The following is a 22,636-nucleotide window of genomic DNA, read 5'->3' as shown; positions in this document are numbered from 1 at the left end:
TCTCTGTCTCTCTCTCTCTGTCTCTGTCTCTCTCTCTCTCTCTAAAGCTGGACCGCTTTGAGAAGGCCGTCTACTACCTGGACGCGGTGGTGTCCTTCATCGAGTGCGGCAATGCCCTGGAGCGCAGCGTCCAGGAGGCCAAGTCCCCCTTCCCCATGTACGCCGAGACGGTGGGCTCATCAAGTGAGTACCGAGTACACACACACACACTCACACCCCCGTCTGAAACACACACACACACACACACTCACTGTCACACCCCCGTCTGAAACACACACACACACTCACTGTCACACCCCCGTCTCACCTCCTGTTTGGATATACTCCTGGATTTCCCTTAATGTACTCTTAATGTACTCTAGTGCGGCATACTCGAAGATTCATTGGAAACACTTGACAATTAGGGTACATTAATGAACCATTGATTAACAGTAGTTGATGCAGTAAGAAGCATTATTATATAGCATTAGCATAGTGGTTAGGGTTTTTGTATAAATGAATACTTGAGTTAACATGAACCCTATTAGTGAACATGAACACATGAGTCATTTGTTACTAGCCAATAAGGTGACTTATTAAACTGATTCTTAGTGCTGATTACTGGCTTCCTGAGGGTTGTTTACCATATTAAGGCAACCAATTCATCTTTTATTTTAAAGCCTGTTTCTTAATGGTTTAAAACCCTTCCACATCAGACGAGGTCCACAGCGCGCCCCCCTGCGGCCCCAGCAGCGGGGGCCCGTGTGCGTGCAGTAAGAGATAACAGTGTTGTGTTGGAAAGCTGGTGCTTAACCTAGCAGCTCAGGCTCGTGTTGACTGTGCTCCCCAGGTACACCATGAAGCTGAAGAGCTACATGGCCCCGGACGCCACGCCCGCGGACAAGAGGCTGGCCGTGCTGTGGTATGTTGGCTGATCGCCCCGTTGGCTGCTGCCCAAGACGCCTTCTGAACCGGTTCTGCCCCGGGGTAGAAGGCTCTCGTTGGTGTTTAGGCTAAACAAACAGTGGCTTTAGAGACCATGTACCCATGAACCCTTTTTCAGTTGAGTCTATTACCAGTTTGAAATGATTGTAATTCTATCTAATCTATCCATCCTGTGATGGATTTAAGTGATAACATTTGTTTTTGTTGGTATTGTGATGTAAAGAAGCCCTCCCTTCTCCCGGGCCCTAACTCATCATGATGTGTCTTGTGGACGTGTGGTCTGTGTCCCTGCAGCCTGCGATGCCAGTCCCTACTTTACCTGCGACTCTTCAAGCTGAGGAAAGAAAGCGCGCTCAAATACTCCAAAACCCTCACGGAGCATCTGAAGGTAACCTCGAATGCCCTTTCCTTTTTTGTTCCTGTTTTGTGGATGTTTTATAGGAAGTCCCCGACGGGATTTGAATGCTCATTTGCTTGGCATAAGACACGTTTGTGTGACTCAAATGGTGAACTGGCATGACATGTTTTTGCATCCTATTTGTTTTGTACTTTGTGCAGAATTCCCAGAGCAACACTCAGGCTCCATCTCCAGGAATCGCAAAGTAAGAAAAGTTTTACTTTCCCGGCGCTATCTCCACACAGAATTCAACCAATGGCTGCTGACAGTCTTAAAAGCAGACATAAAACATAACACAAATGATAGAATGACCTAAAGGTTACACAACCGGGTGCGGGACAGTTTGACGGCTCACCACCAACTCCCTACTGACTTAACGCGTCTCAAACCGCTAAGTGAATCAGGCATCCGCTAATTATATGGTCAATCATTTAAACCTGACTATCAGAATATCGTACAGTTTTGTAGTGAGAAATAAATAAAAAAACGTTAAGAAAGTGTTTGTGTTTAACCCTGTTGGCACTCTGGCATTCCTTCAGCCCCACGGTGCTCTGACCATTGTCTCTCGGTCTTTCTTTCGTTCTTTCTTTCTTTCTCTTCGTGTTGTGTAGCAGCAAGGCGGCCAGCATGCCCTCGCCGGTCTCCCCCAAGCTCTCCCCGGGCTCGGCCGCCAGCTACTCCTCCAGCAGCGCCAGCGGCGGCAGCAGCAGCTCCTCCGTCACCATCCCGCAGCGCATCCACCAGATGGCCGCCAGCTACGTGCAGGTCACCTCCAACTTCCTGTACGCCACAGAGGTGTGGGACCAGGCGGAGCAGCTGGCCAAGGAGCAGAAAGGTAAACACTGGCACCGTGTGGCGGAGTACGGCTCAGGAGGTAGAGAGGGGTCGGCTGGTAACCGCAAGGTCGCTGGTTCGATCCCCGGCTCCTCCTAGCGGAGTGTGGAGGTGTCCCTGAGAGAGACGCCTCACCCTGACTGCTCCTCCTAGAGGAGTGTGGAGGTGTCCCTGAGAGAGACGCCTCCCCCTGACTGCTCCTCCTAGAGGAGTGTGGAGGTGTCCCTGAGGGAGACGCCTCACCCTGACTGCTCCTCCTAGCGGAGTGTGGAGGTGTCCCTGAGAGAGACGCCTCACCCTGACTGCTCCTCCTAGAGGAGTGTGGAGGTGTCCCTGAGAGAGACGCCTCACCCTGACTGCTCCTCCTAGAGGAGTGTGGAGGTGTCCCTGAGCGAGACGCCCTCACCCTGACTGCTCCTCCTAGAGGAGTGTGGAGGTGTCCCTGAGAGAGACGCCTCCCCCTGACTGCTCCTCCTAGAGGAGTGTGGAGGTGTCCCTGAGAGAGACGCCTCACCCTGACTGCTCCTCCTAGAGGAGTGTGGAGGTGTCCCTGAGAGAGACGCCTCACCCTGACTGCTCCTCCTAGAGGAGTGTGGAGGTGTCCCTGAGAGAGACGCCTCACCCTGACTGCTCCTGACCCGCTGGCTGTCGCCCTGCGTGGCTGACTCCGCCGTCGGTGTGGGAATGTGTGAATGAATGGCGATATTGAAAAGCTCTGCATGAATGCAGTTCATTTAACATATATTGGTTTTAGCATTAGTTTTATTAGTGGGCCTACCACCAAAGTTGTGACCTATTGTAATCGTAATATATAATCATTATTATTATTATTGCGCCACTGATCTCTGGTTTGCCCATAATCACCAGATCGTTTTTTCTGAAGCCTTCCAAAATGGTAGTGACTGAGTCACTTGGACCAGGGCCAGAGTCCTCCCCCGGCTGGCCAAACGGGGGCGCTAAAGCAGTCAAGTGAAAATGAAAACTTTTAACAAGTGTGTGTCCTTTGACCTACCGTCGTGGCACTCTGTCCACATAGGTCTGAACCTCAGGTCACCCCTCAGGGCCAACACGTCTCAACATCCCAGAACACAATGCAGGGCGTTCATCGCCACGCCCTGAAGGGCCGTCAGTGTACTGGGAACTGTTTGAAATGGAAATGTGCTCATGCAGAGGCAGGCACAGTAAACCAGAACAGATGCACTACTAGCGCATCTCAATCCCTAATGGCTTAAACCGTTGTCCTCCTGCACCGAGGGGCAGGCTGGACCGGGGTCAGGGTGCTTAGGGTCGTGACAGGGGGCTAGTCCAGTGGCACGGACTGTGACCCCACACTCACTCGTCGAGAGCGGTTCAGACTGGATTAAACCCGTCTTAGCTCGTAGCTGACGCTGAGACAAGCGTTCTGACGTTTGTTCCCACTCGCTGATCAACTCAAACCAGCGATGATGACACAGGAGGCGCAGCGTGGCCCGCAGTGTGGTGTAGTGGTAGCGGTGCCAGCCACGGGTTGCTTGTGTAGTGTAAAAATGCTGTGCAGATCACAGAACAATATGAAGTCTGTCAGTGTGTTGTTGTGGTGTGTGTGGGGTCGGCTTGGGGGCAGCAGAGCAAGATAGTGTTATGAGAGACACCTGTGTTGCTCCTACGACGTCTGCTCTGGGGAAAGGCTCTGGTCTATAGGCCCAGATGGACCACTAGCTGGCTGTCATTAATCCAGTGTCATGTATTTACCTCAACTCTCTCTCTCTGTCTCTCTCTGTCTCTCTCTCTCTCTCTCTCTCTCTCTCTCTCTCTCTCTCTCTCTCTCTCTCTCTCTCTCTCTCTCTCTCTCTCTCTCTCTCTCTCTCTCTCTCTCTCTCTCTCTCTCTCTACTCTCTCTCTCTCTCTCTCTCTCTGTCTGTGTCTCTCTGTGTCTCTCTCTCTCTCTCTCTCTCTCTCTCTCTCTCTCTCTCTGTGTCTCTCTCTCTCTCTCTCTCTCTCTCTGTGTCTCTCTCTCTCTCTCTCTCTCTCTCTCTCTCTCTCTCTCTCTCTCTCTCTGTGTCTCTGTCTCTCGGTGGTCGTTCTCCCAGAGTTCTTCGTGGAGCTGGACAAGGTGATGGGTCCGCTGATCTTCAACACCAGCAGCATGACTGAACTGGTGCGCTTCACGCGCCAGGGCCTGCACTGGCTGCGGCTGGACGCTAAGCTCATCCCCTAGCAAGGACTCTCCCTGGAGCCTGCACACACACACACACACACGCACACACACACACACACCTGCACGCACAGCAGGCACTGAACGTGCCCATGTACAAACACATTCAGAGACGCCTGTGGCCGTGCGCCTGACCCCCCCCCCCCCCCCCCCATCCCTCCCCCCCCCCAGACAAACGTTGGACACACACACACACACACACACACACACACACACACACACACACACACACACACACACACACACTCTCTCAGACGTGCTCCCACCCTCCCACAACACTGTGTCCATCTTCTACACCAGCTTGCCCGAAACACTGAGCATCAACTCTTGTCAGCAGCACCAAACTGGAAGAGGCGTTTTTTAAACTACAAGGAAAGGAAGGAAGGACCACAAAGCCACGCCTCCTCTCCGGGGCCCCGCCTCCTCCCCGGGGCCCCGCCTCCTCCCCAGGGCCCCGCCCCCCCAGGCAGAGGCTCCGCCTCTCACGGTGAATTAATGATGAACACACTAAAGTGGAGTTTGGTTTCCTTGGCTTCAAGCACATTTTAGCTTAATGGGTCTTCTTTTCATTTTCTTTCTGACTTGTGTTTTTTTTTATTTTTTGTTTTACCAAAGTACCTCCCTTGAACACCAAAGGTGCTTTAAAAATGAAACGTGTGTCCCGTTTTTATCTTTTCGGTGCCTTGTATGTGGGTACACAGACGGACGAGTGAATTTCCACGACGGCTGAAAGCATTTAACAGGTTTATTTAGTCTCCTGCTCTCTTCACTGGTCTTTTTAGACATGGCAGTTTGTTGTTGTTGTGGTTTGAGCATTGTTTTAGAAGGAAATGGGACGACACGACGGGAACAATCACGGGAATCAACACTTTTTATCATCAACAACGTGGCCGAAATGAAATGGCAGTTGGAGGGCTTACCCCACAAGGTAGGCCTGTGTACATCATTCTGCTTTTAATATCCTGGGATCTAAGCTTTTAAATTTTATATATATATATATATATATATATATATTTCACTTTAAGATGAACGCCAACCAATCAGGATGCAGGGGGTGTGGCTAGTTTGTGCACTTGGATGACATCACGGTGGCCTCCCAAATCCCACTGATCAAAACGTTTTGTGCAGTGCATAAATTGTTGGGTGATTTGTGCTGGGGGGGTGTTGGTGAGGGACACTTTTCTATTCGTAATTTGATTTATTCACTGTTGTGCGACACAATATTTATTTCCCCCCCCCCCCCCACCCCCCCAATCATTGACATTTAAACAATAAGCCCACCCCCCCCCCCCCGCCGCCCAAATCGGAACAATTCTAAAGCTATGAATTCTTTCATTAATGGTATCTGTTGTATGTTCTCGTCCCGGTGCCCATCTAAACCGGGCAGCATGGTCTTCTTTTCCTTTAGGCGCTCGCGGCGCTCGTACAATGCAGTGGTCTTTAACATGCAGTTAGCATTAACTAGCTCTGTATAAATAGGGCCTTTAACGGAGAGCGCCAGGCGGTGTGCTTCGTAAAGCAGCCCAGCTGTCAGTGGTCGAATGAAGCAGCGTTCACGCAGAGAAATGAAATCTAGGCTCGTACAGTCGGGGCGAGAAGTGTCCCGGCGGATACAGATTTTATTTATCTACCAAGCTTTTTTTCTTTGTCTTTCTTGCTTTCCCATTTTCAAATGCATAGGCTTAAAACAGGGTTACATAAGGGGTTATTAAATTCATAAGTATTTGTATATGAAATTCTCACTATTTAAATATATCAAAAGCTCTGGGGCTCTTTGCCTTCTTTGATGTGTCATATGTATTGCAAAGAGCTGCAGGGACCACAGCCTAGTTCTCCATGTTCCGCTACATATCTATCACAGAGCTCGTCCTCCGCAGAACCTGGTGGCAGCAGATGTAGTTCTTTCAGAGCAGCAAGGTAACGCCGAGTTTGTTTGAACCTTCAAGAATGTTTCTTTGTTTGTTTTTTTTCTTCCCTCCTTTTTAATTTCCTTTTTTTATTTCTGGGTTCCAAGTAGCGTGACTCAGTGTGGAGACCGACATTACTTTTTTTTTTTTTTCTGATTCACTTCCTATGAAATACACATGCTGGAAACATTAGAGCCAGGTTTGGATCAAATGGATTTTGCAAGTAGGGTTTGATTTATATGTTTTACGGGGTTGGGGGAGGAGATGGGTAACGTATGCCAAGAGAAAAAGTGCCAGAAAATGTAGCTTCTTGTGTATATTGTTGCGTCTTTTGCGTCAGAGGTGTCTGGCGATATCCACGAGGTAGGATGAGGCGCGTGGGCGACCGTTACTTGCAGATCCTTTTGGAGCAGGCCTGGCTCTGCGCCCCTCGGCTCCCTGGCCTTCTGCAGTGGGAGATGCTGTTAATTCCTCCAGTACTCGTTGTAGTCGGAGGAAGTATTATTTGAATCTATGCAGGATTTGTACAAGAAGAAAAAAAGATCTTTCTATTCTCCGTATTTAATTTTTATGCTTGGGATTCTTCCCCACTCTCTTTTCCTGTCTCAGAAAGCCTTTTGAACTCAAGTCTCCAATGCCTTTAGCTTTTGCAGGTGTTTTGTGTACTGGTTTAATATATATGTGTATAGATAGGTCTGTTTTCTTTTCTAACGGAACACATGGCGGTGGGCCACTTTGTACTTTAAAACTGGAGGCCACTTTTCTGTAGGAACTCCTCTGGGTTTTTCCAGCCCCTGTGGACGCGGATGTCTTCATACACTGATACACTTTGTAATTAAATGGTGGCCACCCAACATTGCATACACTATGAAATAGTTTAATGTACACCTATTAGCGACAGCCTCGCTAACCCCTTTAATTTATTGATCTGCTCTTTTTCTTATTTTCCCTTTTTTTTGTTTAAATCGTTTTCTGAATAATTTTCTTTTTTTTTTAAATAAAATGTACAGGGGGTTGTTAATGAGATTTCATTGTAATTAATATTAACTTTAACTTGAAGTTTTGCAGGGTAAGGCTTTTTTTTTTTACATCCAGTAGAAAGAGGTTAACACTTGCATGTTTCTATTTAAATAAATGTACAAATTGTAAATACAGCGTTTCTTTAAGGGTGAATTTCTACTACCGTTTGGCATTTTTATTGAAATTTAAAGATGTAAATACATTTGTGAAATATGCACATTTTTTCCTCTTTCTGGGAGTAATTTTCTTTACATTTCTTTGTTTCTGGCTGTTGAGTGGGAACCACCGTCTCTCAATGTGTATTTAAGAAGTCTCTCTGCTTGTTCTTTGTCTTTTCCCATTTCATCTGTCTGTCGAAAAATCAGTCACCGCGTAGTCACACGTCTCTCCCAAGTCCAAACTCTAATATTTCTTCCTCTCTGTATTTGATACCGAGACATGTACATCCATAAAGTGTATTTTGTTCAGTCTCATGAGATGTGTGAATGCCTGGAGCCAGCGGTGGTTTTAAGTATGTCAATCCAACAGTTTTCTTCCTGACGAGAGAGCCAGGTGTTTCTTTTTTTCTACACTGCGTCCTTATGGAATAATTGATTTGAGAGGTCTTTTTGAAACTGAGCTATTTCTCTAAACTTAAGAGTTGTAGGAGATTATACAGTATGTTGTATTATAATCTTTTTTGCTAAAAGTGGTCTCAAGTGAGACTAGCAGCATACACAAAGTACCATGGTATAAATTGGAATAGTTTTGAGAGGGAAATGAAGATAGTATATTTAAAGGATGCAATATGATCAAGCTATGGTACTCATTAAGTTTGGTTGCAAACTTGGATTATGTAATTTAAAAACATTCTTGTGAAGTAAGTATTAATTGTTACTAATGGGAGTCTGTCCTAAATATTCTTTGTATTTTGCCGTATTGAGAATAAAATATATATGGTTATGTTTAAGATGTTTTGTCTTCATTCTACTTTTCACTTTGATAATAAAAAAACTAAAACTATGGCACACCACACTGGTGAGTGAGAGAGTCTACGTTGAGCTGAGTGATGCGTTGGAATCATTGGATCATGCTTTTACAACTACCTTACTGACCTTCCTCCTCCTACCCCTACATCCTAGACTGCACAATAAGGCCCCGTTTCATTGAAGTTGTTTTTGAAAAGGACACTGAACAAATGGGGGTTTCTTGGTCACCTAGACATGTGCGATGCCTGCGTTGACCATGTTAACTACAGTGTCACCGTTAAGAGCGGGCACTCTCCTTGAGGTACTATCTGATGACGGTGACATCTGTCGGTGGCCTGCCCCGGGAGAGAAGCGCCATCATGTGGTGAGGAGTCATATTAAAGCCCCAATGTCTTCACTATTTAATACTCACCGTTTACACTGGAGAGAACGCTATTTCAAAATGTGTACGATACGATACTACTTTATTTGTCAGGGCACTGAAATTCATGGTGCGACCCTGGGAAGGCCCCTCAAAACATGTAGGCCTGTCAGTCAAATGGAATCTAAATTAAAATGGTGACAGTATTATAACCTATACTGGTGACAGTATTATAACCTATACTGGTATTATAACCTATACTGGTGACAGTATTATAACCTATACTGGTGACAGTATTATAACCTATACTGGTATTATAGCCTATACTGGTGACAGTATTATAACCTATACTGGTATTATAACCTATACTGGTGACAGTATTATAACCTATACTGGTATTATAACCTATACTGGTGACAGTATTATAACCTATACTGGTATTATAACCTATACTGGTGACAGTATTATAACCTATACTGGTATTATAACCTATACTGGTATTATAGCCTATACTGGTGACAGTATTATAACCTATACTGGTGACAGTATTATAACCTATACTGGTGACAGTATTATAGCCTATACTGGTGACAGTATTATAACCTATACTGGTGACAGTATTATAGCCTATACTGGTGTGTTCCAGATGTCTCGTACACCAGCCTTACGAGTTGCACTTGTGACGTAATTTCCTGTCTCGTAGCGTTCCCGTTCGTCTTGTGATGGTGTCATGTCATTGGCTAGTCATTGTTATTGTTAGCTACATTAGCCTCTTTAGCAAACCAGCTCCAGGCTTACAATTCTTCATATAACGATTTTACGACAAGTCAATGGAGAAAATGAATGGGAAATTTACTTTCGGAACCGGAGCTGTTAAAAAAGGGGCGGTACCTGTTGCGCTCTTCTTTGGTAAGCGCCCGAATGATATGCCCCGCCCCCTGCAGTCCTATTGGTTTATCTCCTCCCATTGCCCTGCAGTCTTATTGGTTGTTCTCCTCTCATCCGCCTGTCAAGCCCAAGCAGCAGCGGCCAACGCAGAGGAGGGAAAGCGTCCCAGAGGCTGAGCTCTAACCTACCTGTGTCCGGGCCCCCTGTCCGCTTCTACTCATGCTGTGTATAGCAACGGCTCGGAACAGAATCGATCCAAGATGACCCGCAGCCCGAGGAGCTGGAGGTGACCCCCGGGCGTTAGGAGGCTCTTCCGCGATGCTGCACTCAGGGGATCCACAGGTGAGCCGAGCGCAACAGGTGGAGTATCGCTTTGTAGTTTCGCTCAGCGATAGTACCTGGCTGGCTATGGGGGCAGCCGCCACACATCATATAGGTTTCATTTGTTCTTTGGATATCATTTATTATTCACAGTGCTGGTAAAAAAACAGAGGAAGCTGTTACAGGCTTTACAGGCTTTACAGCCGTTCCAAATAACATGATTAATAATCTTTGGTGTTGTGACGTTTTGAACATAATCTTTCTATAGTTTACTATGTATTTATCACTACAGTCAACATAGTATGTCTGCCATTTCATTAATACATGTACTAGCAGATATCGCCTCATGACTGAACTTAAACCTGATTGTTTAATGTGGGTAGTTAGACTGAAGCCTGCCCATGACAGTGATAGGGGAAGGGGACCGCTGAATAATGCATCGGACAGCTTCTCTTTTTAATGACCCTGCTGTTTTATTTAAAGTAGGAACTATAGTGGCTACCGTTACAGAAGCAGTTTGTTTGCGGAGAAATACGACACTTGGAGTGGTGTGCTGTTATTGAACCTGAATAACTAATAATAAGGGAGCACACAGCAGGCTCCTGGGCTGTGCTGGTTGACCAAGCGAACAGGATGAGGGGTGTCTGGTAGACCGCTGGGCTATATCTCCGCTGTTGTTTGACTGGCTGATGTGGCCACAGGCTGACAGGCAGACCGGTGGGCTGGTGTTGGAGGTCTACTGGTAGAAGACTGGTCGACCTGAATAGACCACAGCTGCATTGGGTCCAGTACAGCGATTGTTCATCAACTGTACCACTTGTTAAGGTGCTAGCAACTCCAAACACACAGTAGGGAATAACAAATATTGTTAGTGTTGTTATTTATAGTAGAGTTGAATGTGGTGTGATTTAGGTCCTACCAAGACAACATCATCTCTGCACTGTACTGCACCTTACCATAGTATAGCAGTCACACTACTCAACGCTTATGTGCTCTTAGTGCCCTCTTAGTAGTATCACACACACACACACACACACACACACACACACACACACACACACACACACACACACACACACAACCCTAACCATAACACACACATATATGTATATATATATATATATATATATATATATATATGTATATATATGATTAATTTATTTGGATTGACCAATACTACAACACCATAGCATCCAAATATTAATAAAGAGCCTATAATGTCTCACACAACAACACAAACACTGTGTAAGTATTTACAACCAAGTGAATCAGTAGAATAAATATATAGTTATATTATGGGTACACACACACACACACACACACACACACACACACACACACACACACACACACACACACACAGTTTTGTATGCCGTCGCCAAGGATATACGCAAATAGGCATCAGACTTTAATACAGCTGCACCCGCATATTTGTGTTAGGGGTGGAAAGGGCGGCACATATTTTGTTATGGTCTGGATTTAATGCAGAACTAGTGTGTGTGCCTGTGTGTGCCTGTGTGTGTCTGTGTGTGTCTGTGTGTTTCTGTGTGTGTCTGTGTGTGTCTGTGTGTTTCTGTGTGTGTCTGTGTGTTTCTGTGTGTGTCTGTGTGTGTCTGTGTGTTTCTGTGTGTGTCTGTGTGTGCCTGTGTGTGTCTGTGTGTTTCTGTGTGTGTCTGTGTGTGCCTGTGTGTGCCTGTGTGTGTCTGTGTGTTTCTGTGTGTGCCTGTGTGTGTCTGTGTGTTTCCGTGTGTGTCTGTGTGTGCCTGTGTGTGTGTGTGTGTGTGTCTGTGCTCGTGCCTCGGTCTGTAGCGTCTGTGGGCCTTCCTCGACCTATCGGGTCTTGTTTTTGTTTGAGTTGGCTTCGTTCTCCTGCTCTAACGAGACAAAGGGTGAGGCCAGCGAGAGAGGGACCTGTGTCCACAATGCCACCGGGCAGCAGGTAGACTTACCTCCTGAAACCTCTCAGCTCTCTCTCCTGCTGCCAGGCTCTATTGCTCTCTGTGCTGTTTTCATTGGTAAAAGGCTATTTGGTGATTTGTTTATTGTTGTGGTGAGGTGCAGCAACCAAAAGCTCATTTTTACCCATGATGCATCACACCACACTGAGTCTACAATGTCATAAATAAAGTCACTTGACAGAAGCCAAAGGGAACTACATAATAATCAATTTGATTACAAAACAAAGTATGACATTTAAATTTGCCTTTAAGGGGCGAATGGTCAGTGTTTTGTCTTGAATGATTATCAGATGCCTCATCAATAGTGAACAGTGTAATTAATGAATGATGGTCTTGGTCGTTATAAGGCTGCCTTTCAGTAGAGCGATCTCATTTCCTTACGATGCTGTACTAGCCAAATCCAATCTTTGTTTTTCTTCTATGTTTCCCAATTCTACAGTTATGTATTCGTGCTAGTCATGCCACCACAGCCAAGTCATACACACATGTGTGTCACAAACAGTGTCATATGACATGACTGGACTATAAACGTGGATGGCAGGTGTTTTCTGTTTGACTTTCTATTACTAAAGGTACTTCTATTCACCAGACAAAAGTCACGCCAAATGATTGACTTTCAACATGGCCAACACTTGTTGATTGGTTGATCATGATTTGCAACGTAGAGGCTGGAGGGACAAAATGGCGGTGGTGTCCAGTGAGGGGGGAGAACAGAGAGCAGGTAGTAGCTTCGGGTTACACAGCACCACACATTGTTTCCTGTGAAAAAGGCGGCTATTGTAGAGCCATCCCATTATGTGTGTTGTTGTTTTTCACCTTTGTACTCGCTGTGCCTTCAACCGTGAAATGGTGCCGTTGGTCTTATTTGGTTTCGGGAAAAGGTTGGTAAAGTGAATGAATGATGAATGAGTGCTGAATCACCCATTCATTTCATTATGATTTGATTGAAATTGTACTGATCTCTTTTGAGTCTGTGTTGTGCCCTTAGCCTATATAGCTTAAATTATTGTATGAATAAGTTCATGTAAAATACTGTGATGACCAAATGCTAACCTATTGCGGAGGGTTATTAAGTTATTACCAAAGTCCAGCAGATAACCACTTAGACATTAGGGTTTCAACAGGTGTGTGTGTGTGTGTGTGTGTGTTAACATTTACACCTGTTGATAAGACAGTGTAATAAAGGTGACATCATTCTAAAACATTGACGTACCGAACAGGTGAGGGAACTAGTGTTTCTTTAATGTGATCCCTGACATAACCTGTCACTAATGCTTGTAAATGGACTGATTAACTTTAGTTAAATATGCAAAGCACTTCTGCTAATGGTTGTGCGGTGGTTGCAGCTTGTCAAACGATGTGTTCATCAGGATGAGGTCATGGTATCGATACTGGTAACTGGGCCCGAGGAAAGACGATAAGATTAACCAATACCTACTGGGCGACACAATGGTAGAACGTCATCACAGAGAACAACAGGGTCTGACCGTAGATGATGTTCTGAGATAGTCGATGAGGCAGGAGTCACAGTTATTCATTGACGTTGTGCTGCAGTCAGACTAGTGACCCGGGTGTGATCAGAGGGGAATAGTGACAGGAACAAGCCCTTTAATCACTCAGAGAGGTCTGCAACTGTTGATGCTTTACTGTCGGCTGACATTATATCTGTGTCATACGTTATGCTCTTCAATTATTTACTCTATCTTGAATCGACTTAGCATAGATTTGGAGTAAGCGCCTGAAGGTCTGGTTTTGTAACGTCATTTCAGAGTTGATAACTCCTCATTCACTCATTACGCAACAGGATAGGATGAGATTTAGGATCTTTTTGGTGCTTTAAAAGGAAGTAAGTACTGTGGTACTAAGTGTAAGTAAGTGGTAAGTGAATCCTGATAGGGAAGTGTGCGTGCGCTTGCCTGCGTGCGTGTGCATGTCTAGTTGGAGGCTACAGGCCTTGAGTGAGTTATGGGGTTCCTTCCCTGCATTGTGCAGCAGAACAGAATGGTCTCTTCAGCCCCTGCTGAGCAGCTGGCCTCTGAGAAAATACCAAAGGTTATCAGTAGCTAATATGAGGGGCGTGCGTGTGTGTGTGTGTGTGTGTGTGGCTGTGTGCTCTCAGTAATAATGGTTATCTGTTAGAACCACACCCTCGTGTATTGAATGACCATAAGACTGTCAATGTGATATGTCAGTGTCGTATGTCACCTGTGTGTGTGTGTGTGTGTGTGTGTGTTTGTTTGTGTGTACGCACGTGCATGCGAGAGGATAGGCCTACTATGTTTTATTAAAATATCCCAGTGATCTTGTCTTTAAATTCAGTAACAAATAGGCCTATAGAACACATATATATATATATATATACATATATATATATATATATATATATATGTATATATATATATATTGTAATCTTGTTTTCTTAATCGGTTAAAAATATGTCTTGTGAAAAAATAGTTACCATTGGGTATTTAAAGAAAGAGCTTCAGAGCAGACCTCACTGTGGCAGAGTGACGTGTACCCAGGGCAAACAGAACGCGGAGAAAGAGGAGGAATGTGAGCTAATCCTGCTGTGTTTGAGCAGCCCTGGCAGACCGACCCAACAGGCCGCCCGCCCGTGGGTCCGCCTTTTGTACCGTCGGCCGCAACGGAAACATGTTCACATAATCGATCGGGGGAAACGGCGAGCTCTTTGTCCAGCAGGTGAATAGCATGACCGTGGAAACGGGCCAACAAGGTGGAAAAAGTCTGGTCTTCTGTGAGTGTGATTTCACACTAAACGTCTTTACACTAAACGTGGCGCCGGCGAGGGGGCAGCCGGGGCTGTGTTGTACGCATGCAGCCGTAGCTGCCCAGAGAGGCGCACATCAAAGCCCCGACAACAAACAGCGTCTCGGCCGTAGCCCAATAAAGAAGCGGAAAAAACGACCGGACGTTGCGGCGTTTCCACCGAACCCGGACTAGAAAGAGAGCGTCACTCAGCCTTTGTGTGTGTGTGTGTGTGTGTGTGTGTGTGTGTGTGTGTGTGTGTGTGTGTGTGTGTGTGTGTGTGTGTGTGTGTGTGTGTGTGTGTGTGTGTGTGTGTGTGTGTGTGTGTGTGTGTGTGTGTGTGTGTGTGTGCAGGAGGCCAGGTTGTGTTTTCCTAGCTGCTTATGGCAGACAGGGGGGTTGGGGGGGGGGGGGGGGAGGGACTCTGTGATTTCTGGTAAATGATGCACCAACACTGCCTGCTGTGGCTTTCTGTGGTGTGTGTGTGTGTGTGTGTGTGTGTGTGTGTGTGTGTGTGTGTGTGTGTGTGTGTGTGTGTGTGTGTGTGTGTGTGTGTGTGTGTGTGTGTGTGTGTGTGTGTGTGTGTGTGTTTGTGTGTGTGTGTCCTCAATATGGTTCACACTGTCCCTCCCAACATGTCCCCTCCCATGGTTCTCTCAAGATCTTCTCTAGCCCTAACCCCACCCTCTCATTCACCCCCCCCCCCCCCAACTCCTTTGAAGGTTGCCATTGTTATTCTGCTCCCAGACATTAAGCAGATGAACACACACACACACACACACACACACACACACACACACAGGCCCTGGTGAGCCTGGGGTGGAGGTGGGGTGCTGGGTTGAATCGAGGCACGCGGCTCTTGGGAGCGCTTGCCGTCCTCCCTGCCTCTGAAGACGCTACGGCAGGTCGCACTTCCTCAACGACGGCGCGCGGTGACGCCGTGTGGGTGCACCGTGACGTGGTGCTGCCGACAGCCTCCGATGCGACGTGTGTGACGTACAGAGCATCAAAGAGCCGGGCAGGAGGAACGTGACCAACAGACGCTGATTGAGGCTGCGCCTCCGGACGGGAGAGCTGTGGACCTCCTGCCGTCTTCAGTGAGCCTTAGCTGAACGGCACATGTGACCAACAACCCTGCTTCCTCCTAACACATGCTGGGATGATACCAGCGCCACAACAACAATAACTAAACAATGATTATTCAAGTTCAGCTCGTTGACGCTGGGTCAAACGCCGTTCCAGAAATAGCGTGTGGTCACGATTGCAATAAGAGAGAGAGACACTCACACTTTATAGATATGTGATCTGTAAAGTGTGAGTGTCTACACGTTAACGTGCTAAAGTCCTCTTCAGCTCAGAGTGTGATTGAGTTGATGGGATTTATAACGCAAATTTGAGTTAAAAGCAGGATGATTGGCTTTCAATTATAGCAAAGGACATAAAAGTACTCAAATAAATGATGGTACTTAAGGTACTATTATGCTGTAGCCGTTACAAGTCGTTTTGGAAATCAGCCCCTTAAGACCTTACAGGTGTGCGTGTCCACCTAGATGTGTGGAGGATAGATGAGCAACGTTTGCTACAGTCCACTGGGTAGGCTGCTAGACTGATCTATCCAGCACGCATCTAGGTGGACATGCCCACTTTCTGCCCCTTATGATGTCATAAGGGGCAGATTTCCAAAACGGCTTGTAACGGCTAATCACACCACACCTGGTGGCATGTCATGGCACCTTTAAGATATGAATGATGTCCTGGCACTTAATGTACGCACTTATTGTATGTTGTACGTCCTGGCACTTAATGTACGCACTTATTGTATGTTGTACGTCCTGGCACTCCACTGGCACTGGTACTACACTTTTTTGTGTACAGGGAATGGGTTAACCTAGTGATTGTTAGTGCTCGGTGCTTGGATAAAAGCGTGGATAAAAGCTAAATGTAAATGGCCTGTTTTTAAAAAGCTCCATGTATTTCTAGTGGATCCAGGGCAGGATAACTGCCATTGCAACACATTGAACTCGTGGCGACCCTTATTTTATTATTATTCTTAAGGCTGAGGTTGATGAAGTTGAGAACCTAAGCTGCTTTAAGATAAGTTCTTGGCAATGTCCATACTATAAACATACATGTCTGGCAGATTGTAAAATGCTTGACTTTCCTTGCCACTGGAAAGTCTTTTTTTCCTCTGGACTTCCTCTCTTACCAGATCTGACTAGTGAGAAGGAGTGGGCTGTAGTGAAGGATAGCTCAGAGATAAGGCTGAAGCAGATTGAGGAGGATTTGATCCTAGCCCCTTCTCTCCTCCTCCCCCACACACACACTGCCAAAAAGTGAGCAGCACATAAGTACTTAAAGAAAAGTCCCTGAATATTTATATATTCACACTCTGTAATGGAAAAACAGTATCTAGTATTCCAGGCAGTAGTTTCCAACCCCTGGTAGCTTGCCAAGTGTGAAGTTCAGGAGTTATCGGCCTTTGAGGCCCCGTCCACACGGAAACGATTTTTTGGTGGAAACGCAGAAGTCTTGTGCGTTTGGGCCGACCGTCCAGACGGATCCGGACGTTTTCGGTGTCTGAAAACGCACCTTTTTCACATCAGGTTCCAGGGAGAAAAACGGCGCTATGCGTTTTGGTGTTAGGATTCGTCCCCCCCCCCCCCTCACCCTGCCTCTGTGTGTGTGTGTGTGTGTGTGTGTGTGTGTGTGTGTGTGTGTGTGTGTGTGTGTGTGTGTGTGTGTGTGTGTGTGTGTGTGTGTGTGTGTGTGTGTGTGTGTGTGTGTGTGTGTGTGTGTGAGCCTGGCGAGTTCTTTTGCAATTCAAATCTCCCAACACAAAGCAAATGGCCGCCTGTTGCCCTGTGGGTCTGTGGGTCTCCTGCAGGACCCGTGGTGTTCCTGATGAACAAGCGTGCCACGTCCCTGCAGGGCTGTTCTCATTGAGTGGGACCGGGTTCATCGCACGTTCCTCACACTGTTCCACACGGCCGCTCGCGCTGAGGCCTAGACGTGATGTCATGTGTGAGGTCTTACCAGCAGGTGCTCAATAGCCCTGTCTGTCTGTAAGGCATTTCCTCTGAGGTCACTGGAGAGAGAGAGAGACGGAGAGGGAGAGACGGAGAGGGAGAGACGGAGAGGGAGAGACGGAGAGAGAGAGAGATAGACGGAGAGGGAGAGACGGAGAGAGAGAGACGGAGAGAGAGAGACGGAGAGAGAGAGACGGAGAGGGAGAGATGGAGAGAGAGAGACGGAGAGGGAGAGACGGAGAGAGGGAGACGGAGAGAGGGAGACGGAGAGAGAGAGCAACAGAGAGAGAGAGAGATAGACGGAGAGGGAGAGACGGAGAGAGAGAGACGGAGAGAGAGAGAGACAGAGAGAGGGAGCAACAGAGAGAGAGAGAGATAGACGGAGAGAGGGAGCAACAGAGAGAGAGAGATAGACGGAGAGGGAGAGACGGAGAGAGAGAGACGGAGAGAGAGAGAGACAGAGAGAGGGAGCAACAGAGAGAGAGAGAGATAGACGGAGAGAGGGAGCGACAGAGAGAGAGAGACGGAGAGAGGGAGAGACAGAGAGAGGGAGCAACAGAGAGAGAGAGAGATAGACGGAGAGAGGGAGCGACAGAGAGAGAGAGACGGAGAGAGGGAGACGGAGAGAGGGAGCAACAGAGAGAGAGAGATAGACGGAGAGGGAGAGACGGAGAGAGAGAGACGGAGAGAGAGAGACGGAGAGGGAGAGACGGAGAGAGAGAGAGAGAGAGAGAGAGAGATAGACGGAGAGGGAGAGACGGAGAGAGAGAGACGGAGAGAGAGAGACGGAGAGGGAGAGACGGAGAGAGAGAGAGAGAGAGAGAGAGATAGAATGAGAGAGACTGCGCATGCGTGCACTGCACAATAAAGTCATACGGATAGGTAGAGATGATAATGATCCCATTTACACACACACACACTTCATTTATGGTACTAACCAAGGTCACCTATCGGGCGCCCTCCATGTTGTTGGAGGAAAGTCTACAAAGATAACTTCATGGTTTTATTACATTTATCCTGCGATAAAACCACCAAGCAATAAAATGAAAGGATTTCTGGCTCAGCCATGGGTTGATGATGTGTTTCAGAAGAGAAGAAACGTTCATTATCTAATCAAACTCTTTGGTGTAAACGTCTCCCTGATGCCCTGGTATTATTTATGAGTATTATTTATGAGCGTAGCCGCGGGGTCCATCCAGAATACCTTTTGTAATAAGACGACCCGTTCCGTCCGTCTGTGGAACGCAAGAATGCACCGCCGGACGAGCCCACCGCGGCCCACCGCGGCCCACCGCGGCCCGGAGCGGCCCACCGCGGGGGGGAACACCCAGTTGTAGCGGCCCCGCGGCTCCGGTGTCACGCCGTGAATGGGGAGGACAGACAGAAGCGTCAGACAGACGGGGGTCTGTGCGACTGTGGATGGATGTAGGTGGGCTCTTTCTTGTGAAGGGGGGGGGGGGGGGGGGGGGGGGTCATTGTGTGGTTGGGCTCGGTGGCCGGGGGCTACAGCCGCCGCCGCGGCCTGTGAGCCGGTAACCTGAGAGAGCGCCACGCCGACAGACCTGTCACTGATCCGGCTGTTTGGGCCTCGATCAGAAGCTCTCGTCCACAGCGCCCTGCAGTGATGTCATCCAGGAGCTGTGAGGGAGCGGGCGTCCTGCCCGAGGAGGACGGTTAAGGGGTGATATCAGGACCTTTCCCTTTGCTTTAGACTGCTATGGGGTCTTTAGACTGTTATGGGGTCTTTAGACTGCTATGGGGTCTTTAGACTGCTATGGGGTCTTTAGACTGTTATGGGGTCTTTAGACTGCTATGGGGTCTTTAGACTGTTATGGGGTCTTTAGACTGCTATGGGGTCTTTAGACTGCTATGGGGTCTTTAGACTGCTATGGAGTCTTTAACCTGCGGATGTTGGGGTTGTTTTGACCAGAGTGTTAAACATTTTAATTCTTAATTTGAAAACAAATAGTTTTTATCTGCATTCCTGAATTATTGTCAAATGGTGGAAGATGTGGTAGCAGGTGTTCTTCTGAACACCTGGGTTACTGTTTGACACAAACGCACACCCCCTGCTGTGGGTTACTGTTTGACACGAACGCACACCCCCTGCAACACTTGTGCAATGTTTGGGTTTGTCGTTAAAAAAGCCGCGGCGGCAAAGGTCATGCATTTCTCTGTCTATACTTCCTTGTGTGCATATTTAACGAGGGAATAGAGGACAGAGTATTGAAGCAAAATCACATGAGAGGGAGGGCTGCTCTACTGAAGATCAGCACGTCTCTGATTGGTCAGAGAACCCCAGCTCCATTTGTTAGTTAACAGTAATAAACGGTCAATGAACTGCATTTATACTGCGCTCCTCTAACCAGTGGCCACTCAAAGCGCTTTACATTATTGCCCAACATTCACCCATTCTCACACACATTCACACACCGACGGCGGAGTCAGCCACGCAGGGCGACAGCCAGCGGGTCAGGAGCAGTCAGGGTGAGGCGTCTCTCTCAGGGACACCTCCACACTCCTCTAGGAGGAGCAGTCAGGGTGAGGCGTCTCTCTCAGGGACACCTCCACACTCCTCTAGGAGGAGCAGTCAGGGTGAGGGCGTCTCTCTCAGGGACACCTCCACACTCCTCTAGGAGGAGCCGGGGATCGAACCAGCGACCTTCAGGTTACCAGTCAACCCGCTCTGCCTCCTGAGCCACATGCCCCTTAATAAGCAACAACATATTATGATTTGTTTGTTTATTCAATCATTTATTTGGCTCCACCAACACAAATAGTTCACCAACACAAATAGTTCAGTAGTTCACCAACACAAATAGTGGGACTGGGCTGTTGCCAAGCAACACAATCATTTCCCTGCCCACTAGCTTGGTACTTTGTGTTGGGATACGTGTTGACGCAGGCCAGCTACTTTGTGTCATGCACATGTGTCTGTGTGTCCGTCTACTGTGGCAGGTGTGGTTCGGATGAGTTAACCGGTCACATTGTTAATGTAATTAACGGTTATTAGAACCACCTGTAACCAGAGTGACACGTTAAGCCCTATAGCAGAACTCATGGAATGCCTGTTGTCCAATCAAATGACTCGGATGTGACTTGTATAACTAATGTTATCACGCCCCTGGCTGGTTGAAACCTTGTCCATGTGATCTCATTACCACCTTCACACGGAGCTAAATGACGTCATGTTTTAAACTTTAAAGTAGTGTTCAGGGAGCAGAAGAAGAGTGCATTCCACTTTTGTTTTATTTGTTTATTTTTATTATACAAGGATTCATTCTTTTTTATTATACTTTACTATTTCATTATACTATACTATTATACTTTTTATATTATGCTATTACAATAAAAACGGTCTCATGGCAAATCAAGTGAGGAAAGAGATGATGACAGAATCAGGGAAGAGATGCCGTGATTGCTCAGAAATGAGCCAGTATCAAACTGGTCTCCTACAGAGGCTGGTTCACAGTCAAAGCTCCACACACCCCTATACACACATTCACCCATAGCTGACCAACGGCTACAGCCTTTTTAATAAATTACATTCAAATCATCGATCTTACTTCCCACCTACAGCACCTTTTAAAGAACTTCCATCCTAGGTCACAGAACATATTCTCTATCATGTTCTGTAACACGGAGAAAAATGTAATAAAAATATCTCTTCTCTCATCTGCCCTTTTCTCTCTCAAGTTTTGAAGCGAGTGCAGAGAAAGTGTCTCATTGTAAAGGGGCAATGTCACCCTTATTACATCATGATTATAGCCGCTGTGACCTAACAGTGATGGACGTGGGCAGGCTTCAGGCTGCTGGCAGCAGGGCCTGTATCACCCTATCACCTGTGCTGTGCGCTTATTGTGCACATTCCTGTCTGTGTGTGTCCCTGCCAGGCACGTACTCTCAGTGATAAGAGCTGCACACATATACACTCCTGAAACTCACATGTAATCCAACATGTGAGTATATGTACGCAGACAGTTATGAACACAGTCCTATATGATTTCACGTCCTGTCACTTAATAAATCTCATGTTTTTCTTTTTAAATATCGGTTTATTTGCGTTTAAATTGTGGTGAGTCAGGCTGGCCGTGGTGTGTGGACGACACTAACACTGATGTGTGTACATGACCGGGTGGATTATAACTGTTGCTGAACCGCGCTAACGTTATCTTATCGCTGTTGTAACTGATCCATCTAAATGTGTTTATTTTCCCTTCTACTTTCCTTCCGTTTTCCCTTTCTCCCCCTCCGTCTCCCCCCTCCGTCTCCCCCTGCCCTCCCCCGGGGCTGTGGGGGGTCTGAGCGGCGGGGCTATTGTGTCGGGGGAGTGTGAACTGCCCGACTTCCTCTGCTGCTCGGAGGAAGTCGCTGGGGAAACGTTCTCCTGAGTCTCACAATACATGGACAGAGAGAGACATGGAGCCACGCCATGACACGCCCCCCTCACGGAGGAGGACAGTCACCTGGTCTGATGACACGCCCCCCTCACGGAGAACAGAGTCACCTGGTCTGATGACACGCCCCCCTCACGGAGGAGGACAGTCACCTGGTCTGATGACACGCCCCCCTCACGGAGGAGGACAGTCACCTGGTCTGATGGGAGTCATGAAGTCATATCACAGCGACCTCTGTGTCATTGAAGAGGTCAGCAGGGCCTTGACCTCCCGGCCGTTAGATAGGTTATTGTAAAACACACATAGTCCGTAAAGAAGCAAAGTAGATAAATATGATATCACATGTTTATTCTCCAGTGTTTGCAGTACCAGGGCTAGTGTTCCATTTGTCTAAATGCATAACATATTGCAAAACTCTTAAGGCCATGGGACAAAACGATCATGAGTTATGATTAATGGAGAGTAGGTTCACACCAGACCGTAGTATTAATGTGACCCAGTAGTCCGAGGGGGCGTTTGGGGAGAGTTGGATGTAGAGAGAGAGGCTTGCTCGGCCATAAAGGAGCACATTGTTCCTCACTCCATTAATTCACACAGGGACGTTTTTAATGAGCTTTTACCCTCAAGGGCCGTATGTTATGAAGGGCTTGTTAATGCTTTATGTATAACAAACAA

The 22,636-nt window shown here is 47.1% G+C and overlaps 2 protein-coding genes across 3 annotated transcripts in view; both read left to right on the top strand.

Annotated features, from left to right (window-relative positions):
* The window catches only part of aff4 (AF4/FMR2 family, member 4), a gene marked incomplete at its 5' end in the record, with an annotated part of 21,462 nt that extends 17,036 nt beyond the window's left edge, over window positions 1–4,426 (top strand). The window contains 6 exon segments of the mRNA XM_084474555.1: window positions 48–170; window positions 801–901; window positions 1,219–1,312; window positions 1,483–1,526; window positions 1,933–2,156; window positions 4,225–4,426. Coding sequence (XP_084330681.1) covers window positions 48–170; window positions 801–901; window positions 1,219–1,312; window positions 1,483–1,526; window positions 1,933–2,156; window positions 4,225–4,352 — 714 coding nt within the window. The 3' untranslated portion in view covers window positions 4,353–4,426.
* A 5,218-nt stretch (window positions 4,427–9,644) lies between these two features.
* The window catches only part of shroom1 (shroom family member 1), a 34,199-nt gene continuing 21,207 nt past the window's right edge, over window positions 9,645–22,636 (top strand). For both annotated transcript variants that reach the window (XM_084474538.1, XM_084474537.1), the window contains exon 1: window positions 9,645–9,835. The gene's annotated coding sequence lies outside the window, so the exon portion shown is untranslated. The remainder of the gene's footprint in view (window positions 9,836–22,636) is intronic.

This window comes from Micromesistius poutassou (genome assembly GCF_964030765.1).
Source record: "Micromesistius poutassou genome assembly, chromosome: 10".
Lineage (NCBI taxonomy): Eukaryota > Metazoa > Chordata > Actinopteri > Gadiformes > Gadidae > Micromesistius > Micromesistius poutassou.
This window is presented reverse-complemented; position numbering and strand designations above follow the sequence as displayed.